Raw genomic sequence first — 21,866 nt, 5'->3', positions numbered from 1 at the left:
ATGCAATCTGCAGAAGACAACCCGCCACACGTGTCACGCGTTTTTTAATTATTATTTTATTGTCTGTTCTTTTTTTCTTCCGTTGCCAGTAATCGCTATTAAAATAACTCAGAGCAATGAACACTTCTCGCTGCCTATTCCTGTGGCGATGTCATTCAGATCTGTTGAAAATACCCAGCGAAGTCTTCATTTTGCGTGAGAAATCATTTTGCTGGAGAGAAGGTAACGGCGATATATGCAATTTCATTGGCTTTCAAAACATATGCGTTATACAAGCTAATAACTAGCGGCAAGGTCTCCGATTTACATATGTCTATTGTCTCGCCACCAAAAAGGTGACACTTCTTGCAATGATTCCATGCAATGTCACTTTACTCGCATGATTCTATTTATTTGTGAATGCATACAGTAGTTGCTAATGTACACACATCTTGAGATTGTACACACCTCATTTAATACTCCTTGACTAGGGGCATTTGAGGTAATCGAATAAAAAAATGAATAAAATAAAAAAATCAGATCAAATAATATTCGGTCTTCCACGCCAGATCTTTTAATAATTTTACATGCCCACGAATTATCATAACCATTTTCTTGGTTGAAAATGACTGAGCTCAAACTCGAACAGCGCTAATTGAATTGATAAATAGCTGAGACTACTGGCCTGCTTAGCAGTTCACATCCGTTGGTGGTTGGTAAGGAAAAGGCAGCCTTCGCTAAATTGTATTCATACGGGACGTTGTCCTCCACCACAATGTTCATTTCCGCCTGAGCCCGCATTTTGTAACGTTCTGTTGCATTTCCCTTTCTTCTTTTCTTATCACGCGACGCGCTTAGTCGGCGATTCCAGTGATAACGGCGGCGTGGCGGTGTACGAGTCATGTCCTAGCCAATGACGAAGAACCGAAGGTATGAAAAATGAAATATAACATTAGAAAATACCGCCCCTACCTAACAACGGACAAAACTTCTACAGACCTCGTTAAAATTTCAGCGCTGCATACCTTGCCACCGGTGCTATAGAGACCGGCACTTAGTGTGGTCCATCTATTCACAATAACCAAACCCACGAAGCAACCTTAATTGTACAGATAATTAGATTCCCAACTGTACAGAACAATACCGGAATCGGCTCAGGCGTGTTCAAAACGATGCCTATATCTCTTTGTGCTAACACAAAGCCTACGCTGGACATCCTGCAAACCCACGGCCATAGCTTGCGAGCCACGCCAACTACAGTTGTCCCTCGTCCGCTAGCGAATCGCAGTCCGTGAGGGAAGATAAGCACTATCACCAACTGCGGCTTCTTCGCACTGCACCGTGCGATAGACTGGACAAGAGATAACAAACAGCCTTTCGAAACTCCGTGCGTTCTACAGCGGAGGTCGCTTCCGGTGCCACTGATGACCTCGTACCGCTCGCCTCCGGTTGCATTCGGTTCACATTTTGCAACTCCCGGATTGCTACCGATCTGTTTGCGAGTCACTTGCTACACTTCCTTCCGACTCGTCTCCGAACTATACGCAAGATGCGTTCGCTCCGCCTTCCGCGCTCTTTGTGGCATCACTATAGCAACGTGCCTCTGCATGAACGCGGCGGTCATCACCGTCAGCTTCCCACACGCAGCGCGCCTAGTGCTATCGGCGTCAATTGTTTGCGGAGCACAGAATATGAGAGAAGGCTGAATTTTCGGGAAACCTGGGCACCAGCGTTTGGAAACGAGAATCGCAGTTTGTAGTACAATAGCATACGCTCGATAAACGCAGTGTCGCGGCTAGCGCACAGAGCTCGTTTAGAGGCTTCATGCGCGTAATAAACTTAAGTGGAGCTTTTTCTTTTTTTTTTTTTTTTTTTTTGAGGACACAACTTCCAGTGGGCTTCTGACGCCGGCGATGCAATCTCTTGAGCCCCGGATTCAGGAACGAAATATGCCAGATTCCATCCAGGAAAATGCGGTTCTATTTATTTATTTATTTATTTATTTATTTATTTATTTATTTATTTATTTATTTATTTATTTATTTATTTTCATTTATTCATTTATTTATACCGACGGTTACGGCAGCTGCCATACGTCGTTATACAGACACATAGGAATGTAGGCCTAACGGCGTTCCCATGGAAAGGTTGAAAGCAGCATACTTCCGGCTTCTCTATTTCACTTATTGCAAAAAATGCAATAGAAAGCTCACGTTGATTGAAGAGGAAAAATAAGTAATGGCGAAAGTAGACACTATTCGTGTTAACATTACCTCGCACTTGCAAGTGAAGAGAGGGCTAAATAATTCTTAAAATGAACAATTGCAACAACAACAAGTCAACGCAAGTCGCAATTCGTGCACATGCTACAAGTAGCTCATAAAAGAAACAAATACAAAAAAAAGACTTTCACAGCCATGAACGCTGGCTCTGTTTTCAAAGCCTCAAGCAGGCCACGGCTCAAGTGACAATGGGGGCTTGCTCAACAGTCTCAGTTTGTCGCGTAGCTACCGCCTTTGCTGCACAGGAAATCAGCATTCCAACAACAAATGAGCTATGTCTTCAACCCCTTCACCACAGGCGCATCATCGAGAGATGCCACGATATATTTTAAAAATAACGTGATTCTTGAGCGCTACACCCAGATGAAAGAGATGAAACGCGGCTCCCAAGTGGCGCAGTTTAGTACAGAGAGAAAACCTGAGTCCACTCTCTACAGTATATATAAAATGTATTCATCATAGTCGAACCTTATAGAGTTCATGACCTTTCCGTATAAAGTTTTTGCAATATGCTCATCAGTGGAATCAATTCCACTGTTGAGCATCAATTTGCTCAACAGTGGAATGATTCACCCTTATCCGCTGCTCGTGAGAATGTTTTACAAGGTTTCCGGCTTTTTCACTTCCGAAGTAAGGAGAATGCGGCAGGGTAACTATTGAAATGTAGTCCTATAACTGCTGGTCACTTGTTCGGTGGTCATTGGTGAAGCTTCTATAGATATGGCAAACTTCGAATAAACGTCGTATCGCTAATGCGTGGACGAATGAATACCTTGCACTGTTTTGAGCACACCAACTACCTGTGTACGCTAGATTCTTGTCGCAGTGCTCGATTTAAAGTGGACGCATTACAAGCTGGCCTCGACAATGGGCGTAACTTCGAATTTCTATTTCATCCGTTCTATCTGCAGAAGTTCCTATAGCTGGGGGTAAATCGGAGGCGGTAGCATTTCATCACATGTAGCCTCGATGAATGGTCACAATCGCCTGATAACGGGGGAATTGCAAACTCAGGCTGCAACCACTTCGGAGTGGCAACGCCTCTGTTAGCGGATGTCGGTCATGCTGTGTAAATACGACATAAAAACGGACAATAAAATAAAACCGTAATGTGATGCCTAGCTCTCGTTCCCACCACCGATGCCATTGATGTCACCAGAACATTGAAGCAAACACGGAGACTTCTTGCGATCAGTAAATGCAGCTTGTCCGGTAAGAGCGACATTTGATGAAGTACTCGTAACGAATATAGGACAGCTAACCACATTGAAGGGACGGGAAGCTGCCAGAAGGCGTCCAGAGAGATGGCCTATGAAAGTTTAACCAGATATTGCAAAATATGTAGAGAAAATGCTCTTCGCTTTTATTTTTAGTGTTTTCAAGCGGTGAGCCCTTATACGATGCGGTGATCAGGGACAATAGGAAAAAATCAGTATGATGTTTACATACGGAGGCATGGTCATCATGACGTATGTTGAAATAAACTAGCCGCTTCAGAGTTCAGTGGCTAAACGGCAGCATTTTGGAATCCGATATTATAAAGTTTCAATACCTGCGTTCAGACTATTACGCAATGCCATGAATAAAGTTAACAATCCAGAGCCGTTGTACAAATAAAACTACTCTGCATACATACATACCAAACAGTATTCTGTAACAGACCATAAGGTAACCGAGCTATGAGTGCGTTGAATAACGCGCGATTCTGAATCGTCTCTGTTGTAGAGTCCTCTGTATCATTGCTTGTTCAGATTGTCTTCCATTGTCAGTCTTCCGAAAGTATTAGAAATCAGGTGGAGCGTTCTTTCAAAGCCGTGAGATTCTCTCCTTCCAAGAATGTGGGCATGATTACCCGCGTTAACTACCTTTTTAATACCCAGGAAAAATTACAGTTAACTGCGTATTTGTTGCCAATGCTCCACACATGTCTCTAGACCAACGGTGATGTCCATAAAATACACGCCGAACAAAAAAAAAAACTAACTTCTGTGGATATGAATTGTGCGCACCATTCTCCCAATATAAGTGTTTTTAATTATATTTTAATGATTTACGAGATTCATAATGTCAATATTTCTGTATATGTGAATAGCTTCTTAGGACTTTTATTCAGGCTTCAGCAGAGGGACCACTGGGACAGCTTCCAAGAAGGCGGTACCTGTTAGCTCCTCTAGATGTCGCTCATAACATATTCTGCACGTCCAGAAGAGTTGACGCTACGACAACCAATGTTACACATCGTACCAGCTGTGTCATTGTCATGCGTGACTTATTTAAAGCACGTATGAATTCACAAATTGAAAATCTTCGTGAGAAATTTGTGCACCTGATTTATGCTATTCCTCGACCGCTGTTAGAGCCAGCCCTAATGCTTCACAATGTTTTACTTGGTCGGAAAAGTAAGAACTGAAATTTCTCAGCAACAGTGGTTTCGATTCAATTCCATTCAATTCAAGATGTATTTACAATGGCAGGCACGAAGGATACCTTTACAAGAAAACTCTAAGAATACAACTTCGCAAGGCCAAGGTGCCAGGCAGACGGAAAATACCGGACAGACGCAACAGCATACAACTCAGTCGAAGAACGAAAAGATTGTAGCTGTCCATCAGATCTATCGAACGGCTCGTACGATTTAAAACGACAGAATTAACAAAACAGGGCTTCTTCTCCCGTAAACCTTTTTTTCTCTGAGAATCCAGTTTCACCGGTGATTGATACATACTTGCAGACACATTTAGGGCCGTGCCGACGTAGTAAATAGTATATAAAGTTGGCTGAGCTGGTGTTGGTTAATTCTTGCTACAGAGCGAAAAGACGGGATGTAAACAAAGAAATGTCAAGAGAGCGCTATTTGGTCCTGCCTTGTTCTTTTTTTTTTCGAGAATGTTAAGACATGTACGAGGTTTTTTTAAACGGCTCAAGCTGTCAAAAGTCGTTGACAACGAGTGTCCTGTGGCCTCGTGGCCAGGTATCAAAGAATCCTGCGTTCAAGAACCCTGCTGGAGCATTGCCGTGAAATTATTTTCACCTTCGTTTATTTCTGTATGGCCCTTTACAAAAAATGCCTTGTTGAATTTCACCTTGATCACAATGACTCGGTGAAATTAATGAGAGCCTTGTTGTCCAGCCAATACGTTCTTGAGACACCAATAAACCGCGCAGACTCTGCAACGGGCTTGCTGTGATCTGAATAATACTACTTACAATTATTTTGCGCTCAGAAGATCTGTCAAGCAGCCAACATTATTTTCAATCGGAAAAATTTACTTTCCTGAGCGCTAGCTAAATTTTTTTTTTCTGCGTTCCTGGCGTTGTTTTCAACGTAAACAAGTTCTCATATGCGCCTTATCTGGGAAGCGCTCTGCGAACAGAATGCGCGTAGCCACATATCAGACTTCACATGTGAGACGTGGCTAGGTTTTTTTTTTGTTTTTTTTAGGTAAATTGCTACGCGAAACAGCGCAATCTTCGCAAAATTTTGCACTGAAAATACAACTATATGTATAAAGCGCCTCGCGGACTTCAAGTATCGGGACATTCGGACCTCGGCCATCTGTCAGCTCTAATGCTGTAGCTGTGCAGCTCTTCAGGCTGCTCTTGCAAAGATACCCCAGTGCGTACTTCGCAGAAGGCAACATGCACCTTGCGCGGGGTCGACGCTGAAAAAACGGCTCGGCCAAGTTTCTGGCGAAGCAGTTAAGTCGTCTCAGCAAAATCGAAAGTCGTTAGGAAGCTGGAGGAAAGGAGAGTAAAAAACGAGCGATAAATCGATGCCATGGTTTTACGTGGTCCGAAAGCAAAGGCTATACGTCCGCCTGTTCCCAGCGACAGTGCTGCTTGTTCCTGGGAGTCGTTTCATGTTCACTCTTGAAGCGTATTTAATCGTGCATGCGACTGCGTGCGTGCGCGTATGCATGTACGTACACGCACCCATATCCGTACGCATACCATTTTTTCAAGACCAGTGGCGTAGACACTGAGTAAAAGAACGCGCCACTTTGCTAAACCAGCCATCTTGAACGTGAAGAAACGGAGGAGGCAGGTGTACGCTTACCGACAGCGCTGCTTTCAGGTCACTCGATCAGTTTCCCAATGAAATGACCGTACAGGAGACAAAAGTTTTGACGTCAGCAAATTCCAGCCAGTATACAGCGAGACATCGTGCTTCATGTTACTTTCAACATGGTGAAGTACGCAGATGGTGGGTAAATAAACTGGGCACTTATACCTGTTTTTCCCGCCGGCTACGCTGTTCGCTATACTGAACGCTAACTTCGTAGTGGTTGGAGTAAACAATCAATAGATGATACTACCCCAGTGTCTGGAACACGCAGCAACTGGTGAATGATAAGTACACCTTCTCTAACGTGTCCTGTCTAAATCTGTGACCACTTCATTCAAAAGAAAAGAGGTGCATGCTTTTTACTTTCCGCAGAGTCTCACACTTTTATGGAAGCTTTTTTGCGTGCTAGCTTAGTGTTCTCGTGAGATTCCACTGACGCCTGGTAGTGGATGATTATGCGCTTTCTTAACCATTGCTTCAGTAAATCTCATGCGTGCACGGTATCTTAGTTCTCGAAGCCCCTATAGTCAAGTCCCGCTGATTTCTCGCATTTTGGCTTGCTGTTTTTGATATGTCACAGTGCAACCGATCGCATGAGCGATTGTCCGTCACCGGTCAACCGGTATAATATCAAGCACCGATAACGCACATTTACTCATAAAAACTGACAGTTCAATTTCCATTCATGCATGATATAATATGGCAAAGTGTTGCCACACCATTCGAAAACCGCTGATGAACCCAGGACCTCTAGGTAACGAGACTGGCGGTCTATCGACCTGAGACACTAGTTTGTCGGTGTCAACGTGCGGTTTGAAGAACTGCGCAACTTTGCATACCGGAAGACATGAAATAAAATAATGAAGACCACAGCAGGAGGAAGGTGACCGCTAAATTCAAGAAAAGAGTGTAATTACGGTAACTAGTGATGCAAGAGGAAGCAATGACGCAGCCAGAATCATTTCACGTTTTATTTAAAGCTGGCTAATAAGCGAACAAAGACTCCAGTTCGTCGAAAAATCCGCTGTAATGCGAAATATAAATGAAGAAAGGATTCAAAATTCCAAGTATTTCTTTATGCGTGTTTATTGCCATTTTTCGACTCCTAAATTTTAAAAGGTAATATGCTGAAGGGGGTTATACTTCTTTATTAAAGTACGTTCATATTTTTAACAGAGGTGCTAAGAGGACACGCAACCAAAAATAATAACGTACTAATTTGAGCTAGTCGGTGTGGATTGACAGTATACGGGGTGTCCCAGCTATCACGCAGCACGATTAAAAAAAAAAAAAAGAGGAACGGTGTTACGCGAAGCCAACCTAGTGCGTATTGTTTCCAGTACAGTGTAGTAGCCGCCAGTAATTTTTTCGTTACTGAGATTTAATTAGGTAATTGTAAATAATTATCTAACTCGAGAAGTACTGTCCTAATTATCAAAGTGTCAATGAGAAAGTTGTAGAGCAACATGAAAAACTCCCGATGCAGCTTTCTGTTGCTCAATACGTGCTACATAAATGTGTTTTTCCAAGTGTGAAAGAAGCCCGCGAATACACGCAGAACTGCCGCACAACTGGCCGCTCGAGGCACTTTGCGTGTATCCGCGGGCTTCTTTCATGCTCGAAAAAACACTTTTATCTAGTACGTCTTGAGCAACAGAAAGCTGTATCGGGAGTTTTTCATGTTGCTCTACAACTGTCTTATTGACGCTTTGATAATTAGGACAGTACTTCTCAAATTAGATAATGAATTACAATTATCTTATTAAATCTCAGTAATGAAAAAAATTACTGGCGGCTACTCCACTGTACTGGAAACAATAAGAACTAGGTTTGCTTCGCGTAACGCCGTTCCCATATTTTTTAATCGTGCAGCGTGATAGCTGGGACACCCTGTATAAAAACGCAGCACATGTGACAAGAAAGTACGGTGATGGCCAACGCTGATTTAGGCGCGATCACATGTCCGCCAGTTTCAATCTGCCTACTGCAGCGGCAGTGGTCTCCGTCGTGTTGGCGCCCCTGTCACAATGCTTTGACAACAACAGTCTGCAGACGATTCGGCTACCTGATGCGATTGGCGTGGAGCTTGTCGCCGTTGATTTCGATACGCATTGCCCGATATTTTATCGCTTCACAAAATGACGTTCCATGTACATGCTCGCTACAACACATCTGAGCGTACAGCTTTCTGCGTTTGAGATACCGAGTTACGGAGCGCAGAAATTCACCGGCAAAGCGCCGAATCCAGCCCAAGCACTGAAGCGCAGCGCATACGTTTACGTCGGCACGCGCGGCCACCACTCGTCATTGTCATTAAATATAGTGAAAAGAAAGCCATCTTCTCAACAAGCCACGTCAAAATGGCAAACACACATATGTGTGCGTATATTACCACCGTTTCATCACTCTGAGATGCACAGATATGATCGATGATGGCAACCTGGAGACCGTATTGTATACGCGCTGTTGCTGACGATTTAGGTAGCTGTATAGCTCTTTGCATACGCTTTATGATAAGCAGTGTTTGCGGGATTGATAGGGTATTGTTAGCGGAAACTATACAAGCATAAGCGCTCATTTACAGGACTTACGCTTTTCTTTAGAAAATTTGGATCTCAGTAACTCAGTACTGATACCGCTGACACCTGGGGTGGTATTCTCGGACGATCACTTTCGGGGATACTTTCACTTTTGCGAGATTTTCCGTGACTATATATGGCGCTGGACACGTCGGCGTCTACGAGCGACGTAGTGTCTGGCCCTGGGCTAAGACAGCATGCTTGGCACTGTGCTACGTATGCTGTCCCTCGTAGACGCCGATGCATCCGGTGCTATAGTTACGAGAAATCTCGCGAAACTGAAAATGTCCCCGAAAGTGATCGTACAAGAATATGGCTCCTGGGCAAGTTTCGTGCATTCGCATCGAAGAGGTCACTACTTATTACCCGTTTCACATAAGATGCGAACAATAGGTCCCAGAAAACAATGTTTAATCGAGACATGCAGGAAGTACAAATATGCAGGGTGTGCCATAATTACCGCCACACACTTTGATCGACAATTGTGCCTCTAATTTTTCAAGAACCCTTCACATCGTTTAATTCTTCAAACATTTCTTCAAACATTTCTTCAAACATTCCTTCAATATTTTTTTTTTCATATTTCGACCGTGTTTTATGCTGACTTGCTTATTTTTCATAAAATGACACGCCATAAATCGCATCGAGCAACAATCTCGTCGCTGAGCGCAAGACCCGACACTCTCCTTCCGAGGTCGCCAAAATTCTAAAAAATTACCTGAAGATTGTTCCAAGGGCTCTCAAACGTGGCAGCCTTAAGTAATTAGCCCTTAGTGGTCGTGCTCTCTCTGCGCCACATCCGACCAGCTACAGATAAACATCAGAAGGCTGGCTTTGGAGCTGAATGTGTCGGCAACAACAACGAGAAGATCTGTGCAAAGAGACCTCAAGGTGTTCTCCTACAAGTTACAGAGAAGGCATGGACTGACAGAGGTGCATAGATCGGAAGATGGGGAAAATGCCGGTTGCTGTTGGCACGGGCCGTGCATGGGGAACATTAGGCAACTGTCTACACCGATGAGGAAATTTTCACGGTAGAGGCCCGTCACAACACTCATAACTCTCGAGTGCTTGCTCCGACGTCAGATCTTGCTGATGCAGCCAGTTTACAGTTTTTCGAAACTTACATGCGGTGTCTGTCGTGGTTTTAGCGGGGGTAACCACCACTGGCCGCAATCCTCTTGTATTTGTGACAAAATTAAGGCGCAAAGATCGACACTCGCACGTCCGTTAAAGGTATTCTAGGGCCTCATTCGCTTCCCTCATCCCTGTCCCACTTCTGCGAGTAGTCTTGGACTTTTGCGGCAGGACGGCGCCCCAGAACACCAATCCAAGAGCAAATCAGCACCACAGCTGCGGTGTCGCGCTCTCACGCCCGACTTCATTCCAGCTGAGGAATGGCCGGCGATCTACACCTACCCAAACCCGGTGGACTTCTGTTTGTGGGCTATTCTTGAAAAAGAGGCTCCCGCCCATCAGCACAGCAGCATGGTGGCCCTGAAAGCATTGCTGGAGAAGAATTCCGCCTAGGATGCCTTGCAGGCCACGATTCAAGCGCACCCTGAACATTTAAAGGCCGGGATCAACGCGAAGAGCGGACACATTGAATAAAATGTTGTTGTTGTTCTTTTAGTTTTTGTTTGCATTCCTCATATATCGGGTAAATTCGCTACCAAAATATTAGGCGTAAGTGTTGTGACAGTATTCATGGCGCATCCTGTAAACACGCTCACCCCTGCTTCTCTGAGTGATATGCGACACAGGCGAGTGTACAGCAACGATAGCCTACCAATGTTTTCGGCCCACCATATCGGCGCTTCCTGTTTCTTGCATGCGGACCCCGCACGATGTGAGTGTTAAAAGGTGGGTGGTGGTAGTGGTCATGATGTTGAAGCAGGCGGGGTTAGCCTGGCATGCATAGCCGGCAATTGTTCCGCCTGATCCTCCTTTGAGTTGATATCAGGGGTGTGCACCAGGTATCGATGAGCCCCGTGTCTCGCAGGAAGGCTATCAGCAGTCGTTGCGCTCTCTTCCTGATTGCCGCGGGCCCTCCGGGGAAAACGACGTCTTCAAAGGTCCTGTGCGTAAGACCGCTCTTTTGCAGGCTGTCGACCATCGCTTTTCTTTATGTGTCAAACTGTGGACGTTTTTAAGTCATTGTAGCCAAAACTGAACAGTAAAACCAGTTTTCTCGATCTTACTTGCTTCGCCTTTAGCTCATATACGCCTGTATGGCGAAACAATGCGCTGAGCGGAGCGCGGTAGACCTAACCTGTTAGCTCCACTGCATAGAAGCGAAAGTGGCACACATTTGATGTCGGCGACTTGCGAGTGCGTAAGTTCGTGAATTTGAGTTTCTAAAGAACATCCCGATTTATTTTGCACACAACTAAATAATGAGGTACAAACTCAGGCATTGCAATGTCTGTGCGATGTTTTCACACAGCGGACGATTGCACAAAGACCGGTGGAATGACGGTCGGCAGGCTGGTCATGTCACCGTCTTCGGAACAGAATACCGACACTCGGCGATAACAACGAAGTCTTGCTGCCGTTGGCCGCATCGGCGTCATTGTCAATCTATCGTATGACGAAATATTCTTTCAACGGCAATGTCGTGCTTTACAATTAGTGGGCCAATTATTGGCGTTGGCGTCTTGTGGGCGCCGCTAGCTGTCGGCAACGCTGCTAGAAGTCTCAGGAGCCGCGACGTCCGATTGGAGCACGCCGGCAAGCGCCTTCCGGCGCGCTCTTAAATATCTGGCATGGGCAGATTTCCGCGCCCCCACGCGTGGCCATGCGACACCTTGTCCGCGCTCGCCTCCGGTAGGCGCAGCCGGCGCGTAGGCGGGCGCTGGCGCACGCAGAAGCCTGCTGACGCGCACTTGTGGTTAGCGCTTCATATTGGGCTTCGTACTTCCTTTGCTTCCACTGAGTGCATATTGTGCTGTTCGCAGCTTCCCTAATGTGATGTCAAAATTCAATATAAACTTCGCGTGGCTTTCATGGTTTCACTCCTCTTTTGGATGACACTGTGCCTGCATAAGCACGTTGTACGTCATCTCCTATTCTTCAATAGATCTGCCGTCCTTCTGTGTAGAAAAATGGGATAACTATCGGAGTTGAGCGTAAAACTTCAAACAAGCAAATGTTAGCGTCTCTCGGAGCTTGTAATTCTCCTCGTCGTGCAGCGGTATCATTATGTAGTCACGCCTCACCTTCCCAACAGTAGTTGTCAGTTCATAAAGGCAGTGGTAAAGAACAGAACGCACGTATTTCTATATGGCCATGTCGCTTATATGTACACGAAAGAACGTGTCCCTTCGCAGAAACGCGAAAGAACAAACATGCGCTTTGCTTTTTCTCGTGGAAACAAATATGCCGTTCCTCTCTCTAACTTGAGACTGCGGGTCTGACGTATTGACTTACGCTTCTTATGTATAGATGGGTGAATCACAAGGGTAAAATTTGCAGCGATTGTTTAGTGGTTCGTCTAATGTACGTATTCAGTGTCGCTGATTGGCTGTTACCCCGCGCAACCTTTTTTAATAGATCCATTGCTACCCTTATCGGCTGTGGGTGTATGTGCAGCTTCACCCACTTTTTCTGCATATTATTAATATTATTATTATTATTATTGTTATTATTATTATTATTGTTGTTGTTGTTGTTGTTGTTGTTGTTGTTGTTGTTGTTGTTGTTGTTGTTGTTGTTGTTGTTGTTGTTGTTGTTGTTGTTGTTGTTGTTGTTGTTGTTGTTGTTGTTGTTGTTGTTGTTGTTGTTGTTGCTATTACATTCCCATGATACTGCTAAAATAAAACATCCCATCTCACTTGCCCAGCACTATTGCAAAAATAACCGACAAAGTTGTCCGCTAGCTTCTCATATTTTGCGCGCACATTGTTTTGATTTATGACGGTGACCGTTTTTCATCTGATTGTCGCATTTGTGGATTTCTCGCTCAACGCAGGATGCATATACTGCGTTCGAATTTTCTTGAATGTTGTCGCCGGTTCTGTCACATTATATGTACCGAATAAGTCTTGTGCAATCTGATTCTGCACGCAATGCGAATGATGTTGCAGATTATCGAATGTACGCGAGCGCCAGCGATTACTTTGGAACGTACGGTGACACATGCACACATAGCAGACGTAAGTGACCCGCGAGGTCAGATTTCGAGGATGGACGACTGCGCTCGCCGCTATCGTTAGGCTTTTGAGTGCCGCGCTTGTTCTTTTCTTTTTTTTTTTTCAGGACACAAATTTGCGCATTAAAGGGTTCAATTTTTAACTCACAGTTTTGACAGTGTTTGCTTCGTTACCGTCGTTACGATGGGGAAATATATTTTCACACACCATGATCGCTTTAGGCATACGAGTTGAGCGAACGCATTTGCAAGATAAGATAGTTTTATGGCGATCTCACGAGGTTCGCAAGGAATTCTATGAGAGCCGATGCACAGGGCTCTTTAACGTCGACGATACCGTAACAATATCGCGTTTGGTCGTGCGCAAAAGTAAAAGTTTTCGGCACTCAGCAAAAGAAAGCGCATAATTTCAAAACCAAAGAAAGAAGTATTCCAACACTAAGGAAACTTAAGAAGGGCCTTGCCTTTTCACGCGCTTATTCTTCCTGGACAACGTTCGTTGTATTAAAAGAAAACCAAGGAAAGAAGCGCGTTCTTTTCACGTGGTCATGCTTCCTCAACAGCGTTCCTTCGTAACAAGCTTGCCTTGAAGGCTTCAGCTTCGACGATAGGTTCGCTCGGCTTAACCGGGCGCACGCTCATTGATTCCACGGCGGCGCAGCAGTCTTTTCTGAACGGGGAGGGGGGGGGGGGGGGGGGGAGTAAAAGCGAGGATAGAAGGAGCTCGCACACCGGAGAGAGAGAGAGGGCGCGAACGGGTGCGGGCAATCAATACACGTGGACCCTGTCCATTGTTTCCGCTTTAGGGGCGGCACTGGCTAGCGCAATGCGCCCAGCTTCATGTGACTCTAATGGTGCCACGTGCGTGCGTGAGTCGATGAGTGTGGGAGCGCACCACCCTATATATTTATATATAGATATAAATATATCGGCACGCGTGCGGAGCGAGATCTTAATCAACCCGCCATGTGCGAGCCAACGGACGTGCCTTCTCTGGGGCTTCCTAGTTGCGCTCGCGTAGGCTACGCGACACGCCTGCATGAATGTGGGCGCCATGGGGAAATTTTGAGAAGATGAAACAAAAAAGAAGTTAATAAGGCGTCAGGAAGCCCTATTTTTGATATCGGCCAGCCGCGTTGCACTCAATTTATGCATCGTTAGTCGAATAGTGGAGCTGCTAAAAAAAAGGAAACAAAAGAAAGAAAGAAAACGGTGGTCTTTGAAGGTGAATGAAAAAGAAGAGAAAAGGCTGAATGGTTTGGGCTATGAATAAGTGATTTGTGTAGGTTATGAGCGTTACTTTTTGAGGCGTCGTTATTGCTCAATGATTTCAAGTGAGGGCACATTAAGCGAGATGGAAAAGACTCCTACAATGCTGCAGCCCTCTGAAGTTTTATTGGTTTGTTGGGGCTGGCGCTTTTGCATTTTCATTTCCAAATGTTCAGGCGTGAAAACTAAATGCTTGGCGGTGTCGAGCGTTGTTGAAAAAAAAAATTTTTTTTAAGCAGCGCAAGTGCGCAATACAGCATCGCCTGAACATCGCCTTTATAGTATTGAATATCTTAGCTATGATTTCGGTATGACGAGCTGTTTCATTGCCAAATTTTTGACATGTTTGCCGCTAGTAAACAGCCGCAGCATCAACAGCCAAAAATGGAAGTGGAAGCTTGGAGAAAGTTCTCGTAACGGCTGCACTAAAAGGTTCTAGGACAAGGGGTGGGGGCTGTTTCCGACAGCCAAAAAGCCCCTGTAAAAAATCAATGTTCGAGACTCTCTAATAGAGGTATCTGATATTGCGTGACAACTCCCCCTCCCCCCCCCCCCTCCTTCTGTTGCTAATACCTTACCCATCTACTAGTGCTTACCTAATCGAACAAAAAATTAATGAACAAGGCCTTTATTTGGAGGAGAAATGGCTATGTGGCTTCGCTAGGGAATGTGGATTGTTGGGTGGGATTATGAAGGCAGTTGCACTAAAAGTGCTGAGGTCCAGTCAGGTCTGTCCAATGAGTTCGGCCTTTGTGGAGAATACCTATATTTACAACTGACGACGTTTCTGCATTTCCAAGGGATAGAGATAAGACAGTTGGAAGATCTACTCCTCGTATCTGGTGGCACCACATGCTCCGGTAAATTTCTCTCTAGTATCTTGTGAGGCGGGACAGTCACAAAGCTGGTGTTTGATGTTTGGCTTGGCTTCTCCTGTGCGGCATAGTGGTCCGGATACCCTAGACTCCTCAGGTGCGTGTGTGTCCTCTTTGGCATTGGCAGATGTGTTCCTTCTTGTGGAAGCCCGCCATCAATCCGTATCGTTGGGGATCGGTACGGTTAAATATCTATTTTTTTTTTGCTACGGATTAAATAGAAAACGAGACACATGTGGCCACAAATTACGTGTTACGAATCAGCATTGATATTCGTGTAGGCAGAAAGAAAAGAAGAGAAAAGAAACCGTTTGGGCGAGTGCTAGATGTATGGCGAACCAGTAGCCGTCGGGCTATATATAGTAACAGAGAATTCACCCCTGCTACCCTTTTCCACACACACACAAGGGAGAGAGAAAAACACGAGTTCTGCTGTCCGTTCGTTTTCCTAGTCTTTACTCTGGTTCTTGGTTTATTTTTTATCTCTTAGAATTGTCGGAACCGGGGATGGACACCTAGCCCCAACCGTGGCATGCTGATAGTTGATATTATCTAGAAGGCGTTACCTGCATGCAGGCCATCTGACACTGGCGGGTGCAATTATATGAGCCCCGACTTTTGGGATAGTTGGTTTTGCATAGCAGAAGACGGTCAAGCGAGCGCGCACAAACAAGGACAGAGGGAAGTGTAGACAACACAGAGCTAGAAAATCAACCAAAAACCAGAATAAAGACTAGAAAAACGAACGGACAGCAGGACTCGTGTTCTGCTTTTACGTACGTAGTTTTACGTATTTTAACGTACGGGAACGCAAACGTAAGGAAGACGTTCAAAGACAGGGTACCGTCTGAGGCCTTGTGACAACGTATCCAAGCCAAGACAATCCATTAGGAAGCATTCTGTTGTTGCTATGCGGACGCGTCTCGTCAGGCTTAGGGACGCCGGAATCGCCGAACGATCACAGAAACTGGACGCGCTGTGCGCTCATAAATAAAATTTCAGGTGAGTATAGAGGAAGCGAAAGCTCATTTCAATAGTTACTGGCGATCAACGAGAGTGAGCGCATAACCATCACGGAATTCACGGTCAAGCTGGAGTCATGGTTACTGCCATGTTCGACAACGCTATTTCTTAGCGTCCGTACTTTGCGTGCGTTAGCGTTGAACGCTAAATCCCGAAAAGAGCGCACGTGTGTAAGAGCTCCAGCTCCGTTTACGTACAGCGCACGCACAGTGCGCAGCACGCAACGCTAACGCTATACCAAAACTGTCTAGTATCCTCTTTATCGACGTGAGACTACAGCGCTGTATTTCTTTAAAAAAGTAAAGATCCGACGAGACCTAAGCACTTCTTATGGGTTCTGAATGCAAAAGCTATATTGTCCAATTCAAGGCCACCGAGCGGTCCTTCGACAGACGCCAGCTTTTCCACTCAATGGGCCATTTCACGTTTTCGCATCAAAAAGTGATGACAAAAGCACATGGGTTTGTCAATTCGAGTGATTCAACATGGGGTAACTGTCACTCCTGTACGCGAACTGATGCAGGCGACGTGAATAGCCGTCATTGGTGCTATATATATATATATATATATATATATATATATATATATATATATATATCAAATGCTCAAGCATCGCGTTACACCGATTCGCATAAGTACATGTTTCTGTTAACTTTCTCACTACCGACTAAAAATGTTGGAGAGTAAATGAGTAACTTTTTTAACCGTTTAATTGCACACTGTTTCAGGAGCTCGCAGAAAAACAAATTCCTGACTGGTTCCTAGTTTCCATTTCGGTATGCTTTTAATTGAGGAGTCTATCACCAAGAGCGGTGACGGGAAGGCTTTTGTAATCATTGCTAAGCATATCGGTATCGGAGATTGGACGTGAATTGGTTGCTGTGAAACCATCTCGCCTTGCGCTGGACATGCCATTTGGTAACAGGAGATGATGTCATAGTAGTTCCCCATTAAAGCGCTCGACAAAGCTACAACAGCAGCGACTCTTGCAATACGTGCCTTGATACAACAGTCGTTGCAGCGGTTATGCACACCGGGCTGCGCTCGCCGAGTGGGCGCCCATATCGCGACACGTGCACTAGTTGGAGAAGATTGTGTTCATCTGTGGGGTTAGCTCCTCGCTTCAAGCAACCTCCGAGCGACGAGCGGTGCTTTTCTGAACGGCCGAGACAAGCGAAGCGAACAGATCGGCCCCACAACGCGACCTGTGTCGCAACTTGTCGCCATCGCTCTTTCTGCCTCGAGCGACACCACTCATCATCGTCATCATCAGCCTATCTTTATGTCCACTGCATGACGAAGGCCTCTCCCTGTGATCTCCAATTACCCCTGTCTTGCGCTAGCTGATTCCAACTTGCACCTGCAAATTTCCTAACTTCATCACCCCACCTAGTTTTCTGCTGTTCTCGACTGCGCTTCCCTTCTCTTGGTACCCATTCTGTAACTCTAATGCTCCAGCGGTTATCCGTGCCTACGCATTACATGGCTTGCCCAGCCCCATTTTTTTTTCTCTTAATAGTCCATTAGAATATCGGCTATCCCAGTTTGTTCTCTGACATCACTCATACTATACAGTTAAAATCGTTTTCGACGACAGGAAGCTGAAAGGGATGTAGGCATGGATGATGGAGCAAAAAGCCGAGCTTATTGGGACGTATCCACGACCGATCGTTCCAGCCTCCTCGCTCGTGTCGCCTCTTGTCGTCTTTTCGTTCAATTTCATAAACGTAGTGTAACGTTTTTATACCGATTATGTCGCCATAACATAGCCAGCTGACCGCATTACTTCAGCTTCCTGTGTCGAGTTTTACGGAATGCTAGGTCATACGATATTGCAATACGGGTCCGTTGGCATGAGTTGAAAGATTTAGAGAATTGCGCGGCCTTTGCCCACCGCCCTGTAATACCCGTCCTGTTTCATTTCCAATGTCTCTTTGAAGTTCAACCGCAACAAGACGAACAACGCTTTCAGCGTGCTTCGAGCTGGCTCAATTGTCCACGTGCGGTTCCCCGCAAGAGCAAACACCCTCTTTTATCTCCCTAACGCCAGCTTCTCTCCAACCGCATGCCTTTGTCCCGTTGCTTTGAACCATGTCCCATCTGTAGAGAGGGAACATTTTTCCTTTCGATTTAAGCCTCGATGCGCAGATGAGAGTTCACAGTGATGCGACAAATATTACGAGCTACGGCGCGGCGCTTTCGAGTGTTCCCGAAAACTTGCGTTCTGTAATATCACAAGAAAGTCAACTTTGCAAAGTTCTCACTACTCTGGCAACCATGTTGGATCTTAAGGGGCACCGCGTATCGCTCCCAATTTTGTCCAAGCCACCGCAGAAATGGAGTCCTGCTTTGTAGCCTACCGAACTCCTAAATTCGAACTCTTATAAAGAGTGGTAAGAGTAGAGGCAGCCGCGGCGGTTATAATATGAACCACCTCGGTCTCTGATGTGGGGAACAGGAAGCGAAACCATGAGAGAGGCGGTGACCAAAAGGAACAATCGGTTTCGAAGATGATCACCGCTAGAGTCGAGAGCTTTAATAGCAACGGGCCGGGAGTGCGCGACGGTATGACAAGCAGAAAGAAGGAAGGCCGGGAAACGAGGAATGGAACTGGGATGGCGCACTATACACGTACTTGAGGTTTGCGCCTTTAGAACCCAACGCAAGCAGCCTCGCTCAGGCATGTGTTTTCCCCGTGGGAACCTCTGAGAACTCTAGTGTCGGTAGAGGGAGAGAGAGAGAGAGAGAGTGAAAAGAGCGAAAGTTTTACCTTTCCCATCCGGCCGCTTCAAGTGGACTCTTCGTCGACCCAGCGTTGTCCAGTTGTGCCCGCTCGCACGCTCCTTCTCTTCCTCTGCTCTTTGAAGTGGACGCGGGACACAAGCCGAGAGCGCAGAAGGGTCGGGCTCGAGTGGCTCATCGAGGGTGACCGGAATTCGTGTGTGCGCGGGGCGGCGGGCGGGTGCACGGCCGTTCGGCTTGTAGAAGTGTGGATCCAATAGGCCGCGCGACAGATACAGAGGCGAGCGTTCCCGAGTCTGCTGGTGTAGCTGAGTGCTTCGGTGATGCCATTTTGTCGGGCGGCCGTATAAAAAGAATATAAGCCCGTACATGTTGGACATTTATTTCCTTTGGTTGAGGTTTCCGGCGTCCTAACTTGGACGTCAGGCGGAACGACAACAGTGTAGTTTCTCTCGTGCAGTCGGGGAAATTAGATATGGGATCTTGCGATTTTCCCGATGGCTGGGAATAATGAACGCTTCCCTCGTCGTACAATAGGATAGTGGTCGCGTAAGGATGAAGCTGCTGCTTCTTTAAGGACGGGAAATGTGCACAATTTCCAGACATCTTCTTGGCGACCATCTCTGACAGGCATAAAGAGCTGAATGGACGACGAGAGTCAAAAGACCGCTGTATCCAATCAACTGAAATGAGCCTTTTACAAAGTATACAGGTACAGGATACCGCGTTCAGTCGCTTCATTGAAAGTTTTTTTTTTCTTTTCTGTCAGTTCCGTTGGCTTCTAGCATGTTTTGACAACGTTCCTTGCCTCCTCACTTAATCTATTATGCTGATAACGAGTCATCATATGACATGCACGTCCGATATGTACAGGGCCCGTATTCTCAAATTCACAGAACTTCTCTTTCCCAAGTGCCGTCAGCGATTGTTCATCGCAGCGGTGATCGCCTTATTATTACACCGATCGCCATCATGAGTGCCCGGTGCCCGAAAGCTCGCCAGTGAGCAAACTCTCTATTTTGTGAATACAGACCAAGGCTCTCTCGCTCTCTACAAACAAGCTGCCATGCATCTAGGAAGTACGCAACCGTGTATGCGCCATCTTTTTCTTTCGCCTTCGCAGGAATGCCGGAATCCCTCTATCACAACCACATAAATTTTAAAGCGGACACTGAAGCGATCACGCCAACGTGGGTAGAGAAGATAGTTTATATCACAATAACAATAACGCAAAAATGGCGTTGATTAGGACACAGCATTCGACATTATTTGCTTGAATTGATACTGCTGCTCTCACTTCTCTGGCTGCAGACGTTAAACTATGGGGTGTATTGACCACACACTGAGTTCCAGACACAATGGAACACGCTCAAGTCAGATATCAACATGATCAGTGTAGTTTTGCACTGCCTAATTCCACACCGATCAACATCGTGACTACCATACAGTGCCCCTCACCGGTTTCGACCCCATGTAAACGCGCACAATGCAAAATAATATTACTATAAACATCATACTCAATGATTCCAGTTGTGTCCTGTGAGTTAATGTTACGACGTCTTTGTACGGGCACGCCACACACACACACATGCGCAACAGTCTTCAATCTCTTCTTTGGAACATCGCCCCGTTTCCATCGTAACCCAAATGGGTACGTGAGTTACAAAACTACAATGAAAGAGAAGCCTTGTCGGCAAAAATTGCCTTTACGAGCTCCCACCCTTCGTATATATAACCGGCACCTCGTGCTCAGCCATTAAGCCTAACGAAGCTTCTTAAGTACGTGCTTTTTTTTTTTTTTTTCTACCTGCAGGAAGAAGGGGAGAGAGCTGCCGCATAAAGCTGAAATTTAAGTAGTGCTAGCACCTTACACATTACACCTCAGTTGCCCATTCAGAGTCGAATTACATTTGGGCACCAATTACACACTGCTGAAAGGACGAAATCGATGGCAGCCAAGCAGCTCGATGAAGTTCCAGGAACCTTGAATGAGCCCGGTGCGTTGCTTTGGGACCATGCAGGTCCCGAGAGCCGCATGCGCAAGGGCAGCGGCTCTAAGAGCCCCTCGTCATCGTCGGGGGCACCGGGTGGCTGCCCCGTGGCTGGCGACGACGCCCCGGCGACGGCCGCGCCGGCTTCCAGCCATCCGTCGGCCGCTGCCGCCTCCCTGTGTGCCGGCTGCGGGCTGCCGATCGTGGACCGGTACATCCTGCGCGTCATGGAGCACTCGTGGCACGAGGCCTGCCTTCAGTGCTCCGTGTGCCACGCGCCACTCGAGCAGTCCTGCTACTCGCGGGACAGGAAGCTCTTCTGCAAGGCCGACTACGACAAGTGAGTGGTGATTCTGCTATCCCAAAACGAACTGCTGTCTGCATAATCGAGCCAAGGTGAAACCATTTCATTCACAGAGATGGTCTGCCCCTATCACTGTCTCCTATGATAACGTGCCACGAGCCGAAACGAGCAATTATCGAGTGACCGCGCGTTACACAAAACGACAATCAGAAACGTTCGTTGAAACGAGCATTCGTGGAAGAAGTTGGTGCTGTCGCTCCTTCGGCCGACCTTTATAGCTTGTGGAAAATTATGAGGTTGAGAAACGTTGGTTTCCGGAGGCGTGGTCAGCTTGTGAAAGGGCTCCTGGGAGAAACGTCACGTGCGCCGGTGTCATGTATGCACTGAACGCTGTCTTCACCGTCAAAGCCATTTTGCCATCATGGCCGAGAGAATGGATAGAGAATGGAATTGTTACAAATCTTGGCACCCCGCTCACTCATTAGCGACGACATGCGACTGTTAAGTTGTCTCATCCGCGAGCCGAACTCTCTATCAATGACTTTGTATGGTATGCTTTCAGTTCGGCGCGACGTAGTGTCCAGGGGAGGTATTCTGTAAGAGTCC

General features: G+C 46.2%; 1 protein-coding gene across 3 annotated transcripts in view; it reads left to right on the top strand.

The window, feature by feature from the left end:
- The window catches only part of LOC119437102 (LIM homeobox transcription factor 1-beta), a 231,371-nt gene that overhangs the window by 92,127 nt on the left and 117,378 nt on the right, over positions 1-21,866 (top strand). For all 3 annotated transcript variants that reach the window (XM_037704174.2, XM_049660288.1, XM_049660290.1), the window contains exon 3: positions 20,987-21,296. In XM_037704174.2, coding sequence (XP_037560102.1) covers positions 20,987-21,296 — 310 coding nt within the window. The remainder of the gene's footprint in view (positions 1-20,986; positions 21,297-21,866) is intronic.

Source organism: Dermacentor silvarum, chromosome 1, assembly GCF_013339745.2.
Source record: "Dermacentor silvarum isolate Dsil-2018 chromosome 1, BIME_Dsil_1.4, whole genome shotgun sequence".
Classification (NCBI taxonomy): Eukaryota; Metazoa; Arthropoda; class Arachnida; order Ixodida; family Ixodidae; genus Dermacentor; species Dermacentor silvarum.
This window is presented reverse-complemented; position numbering and strand designations above follow the sequence as displayed.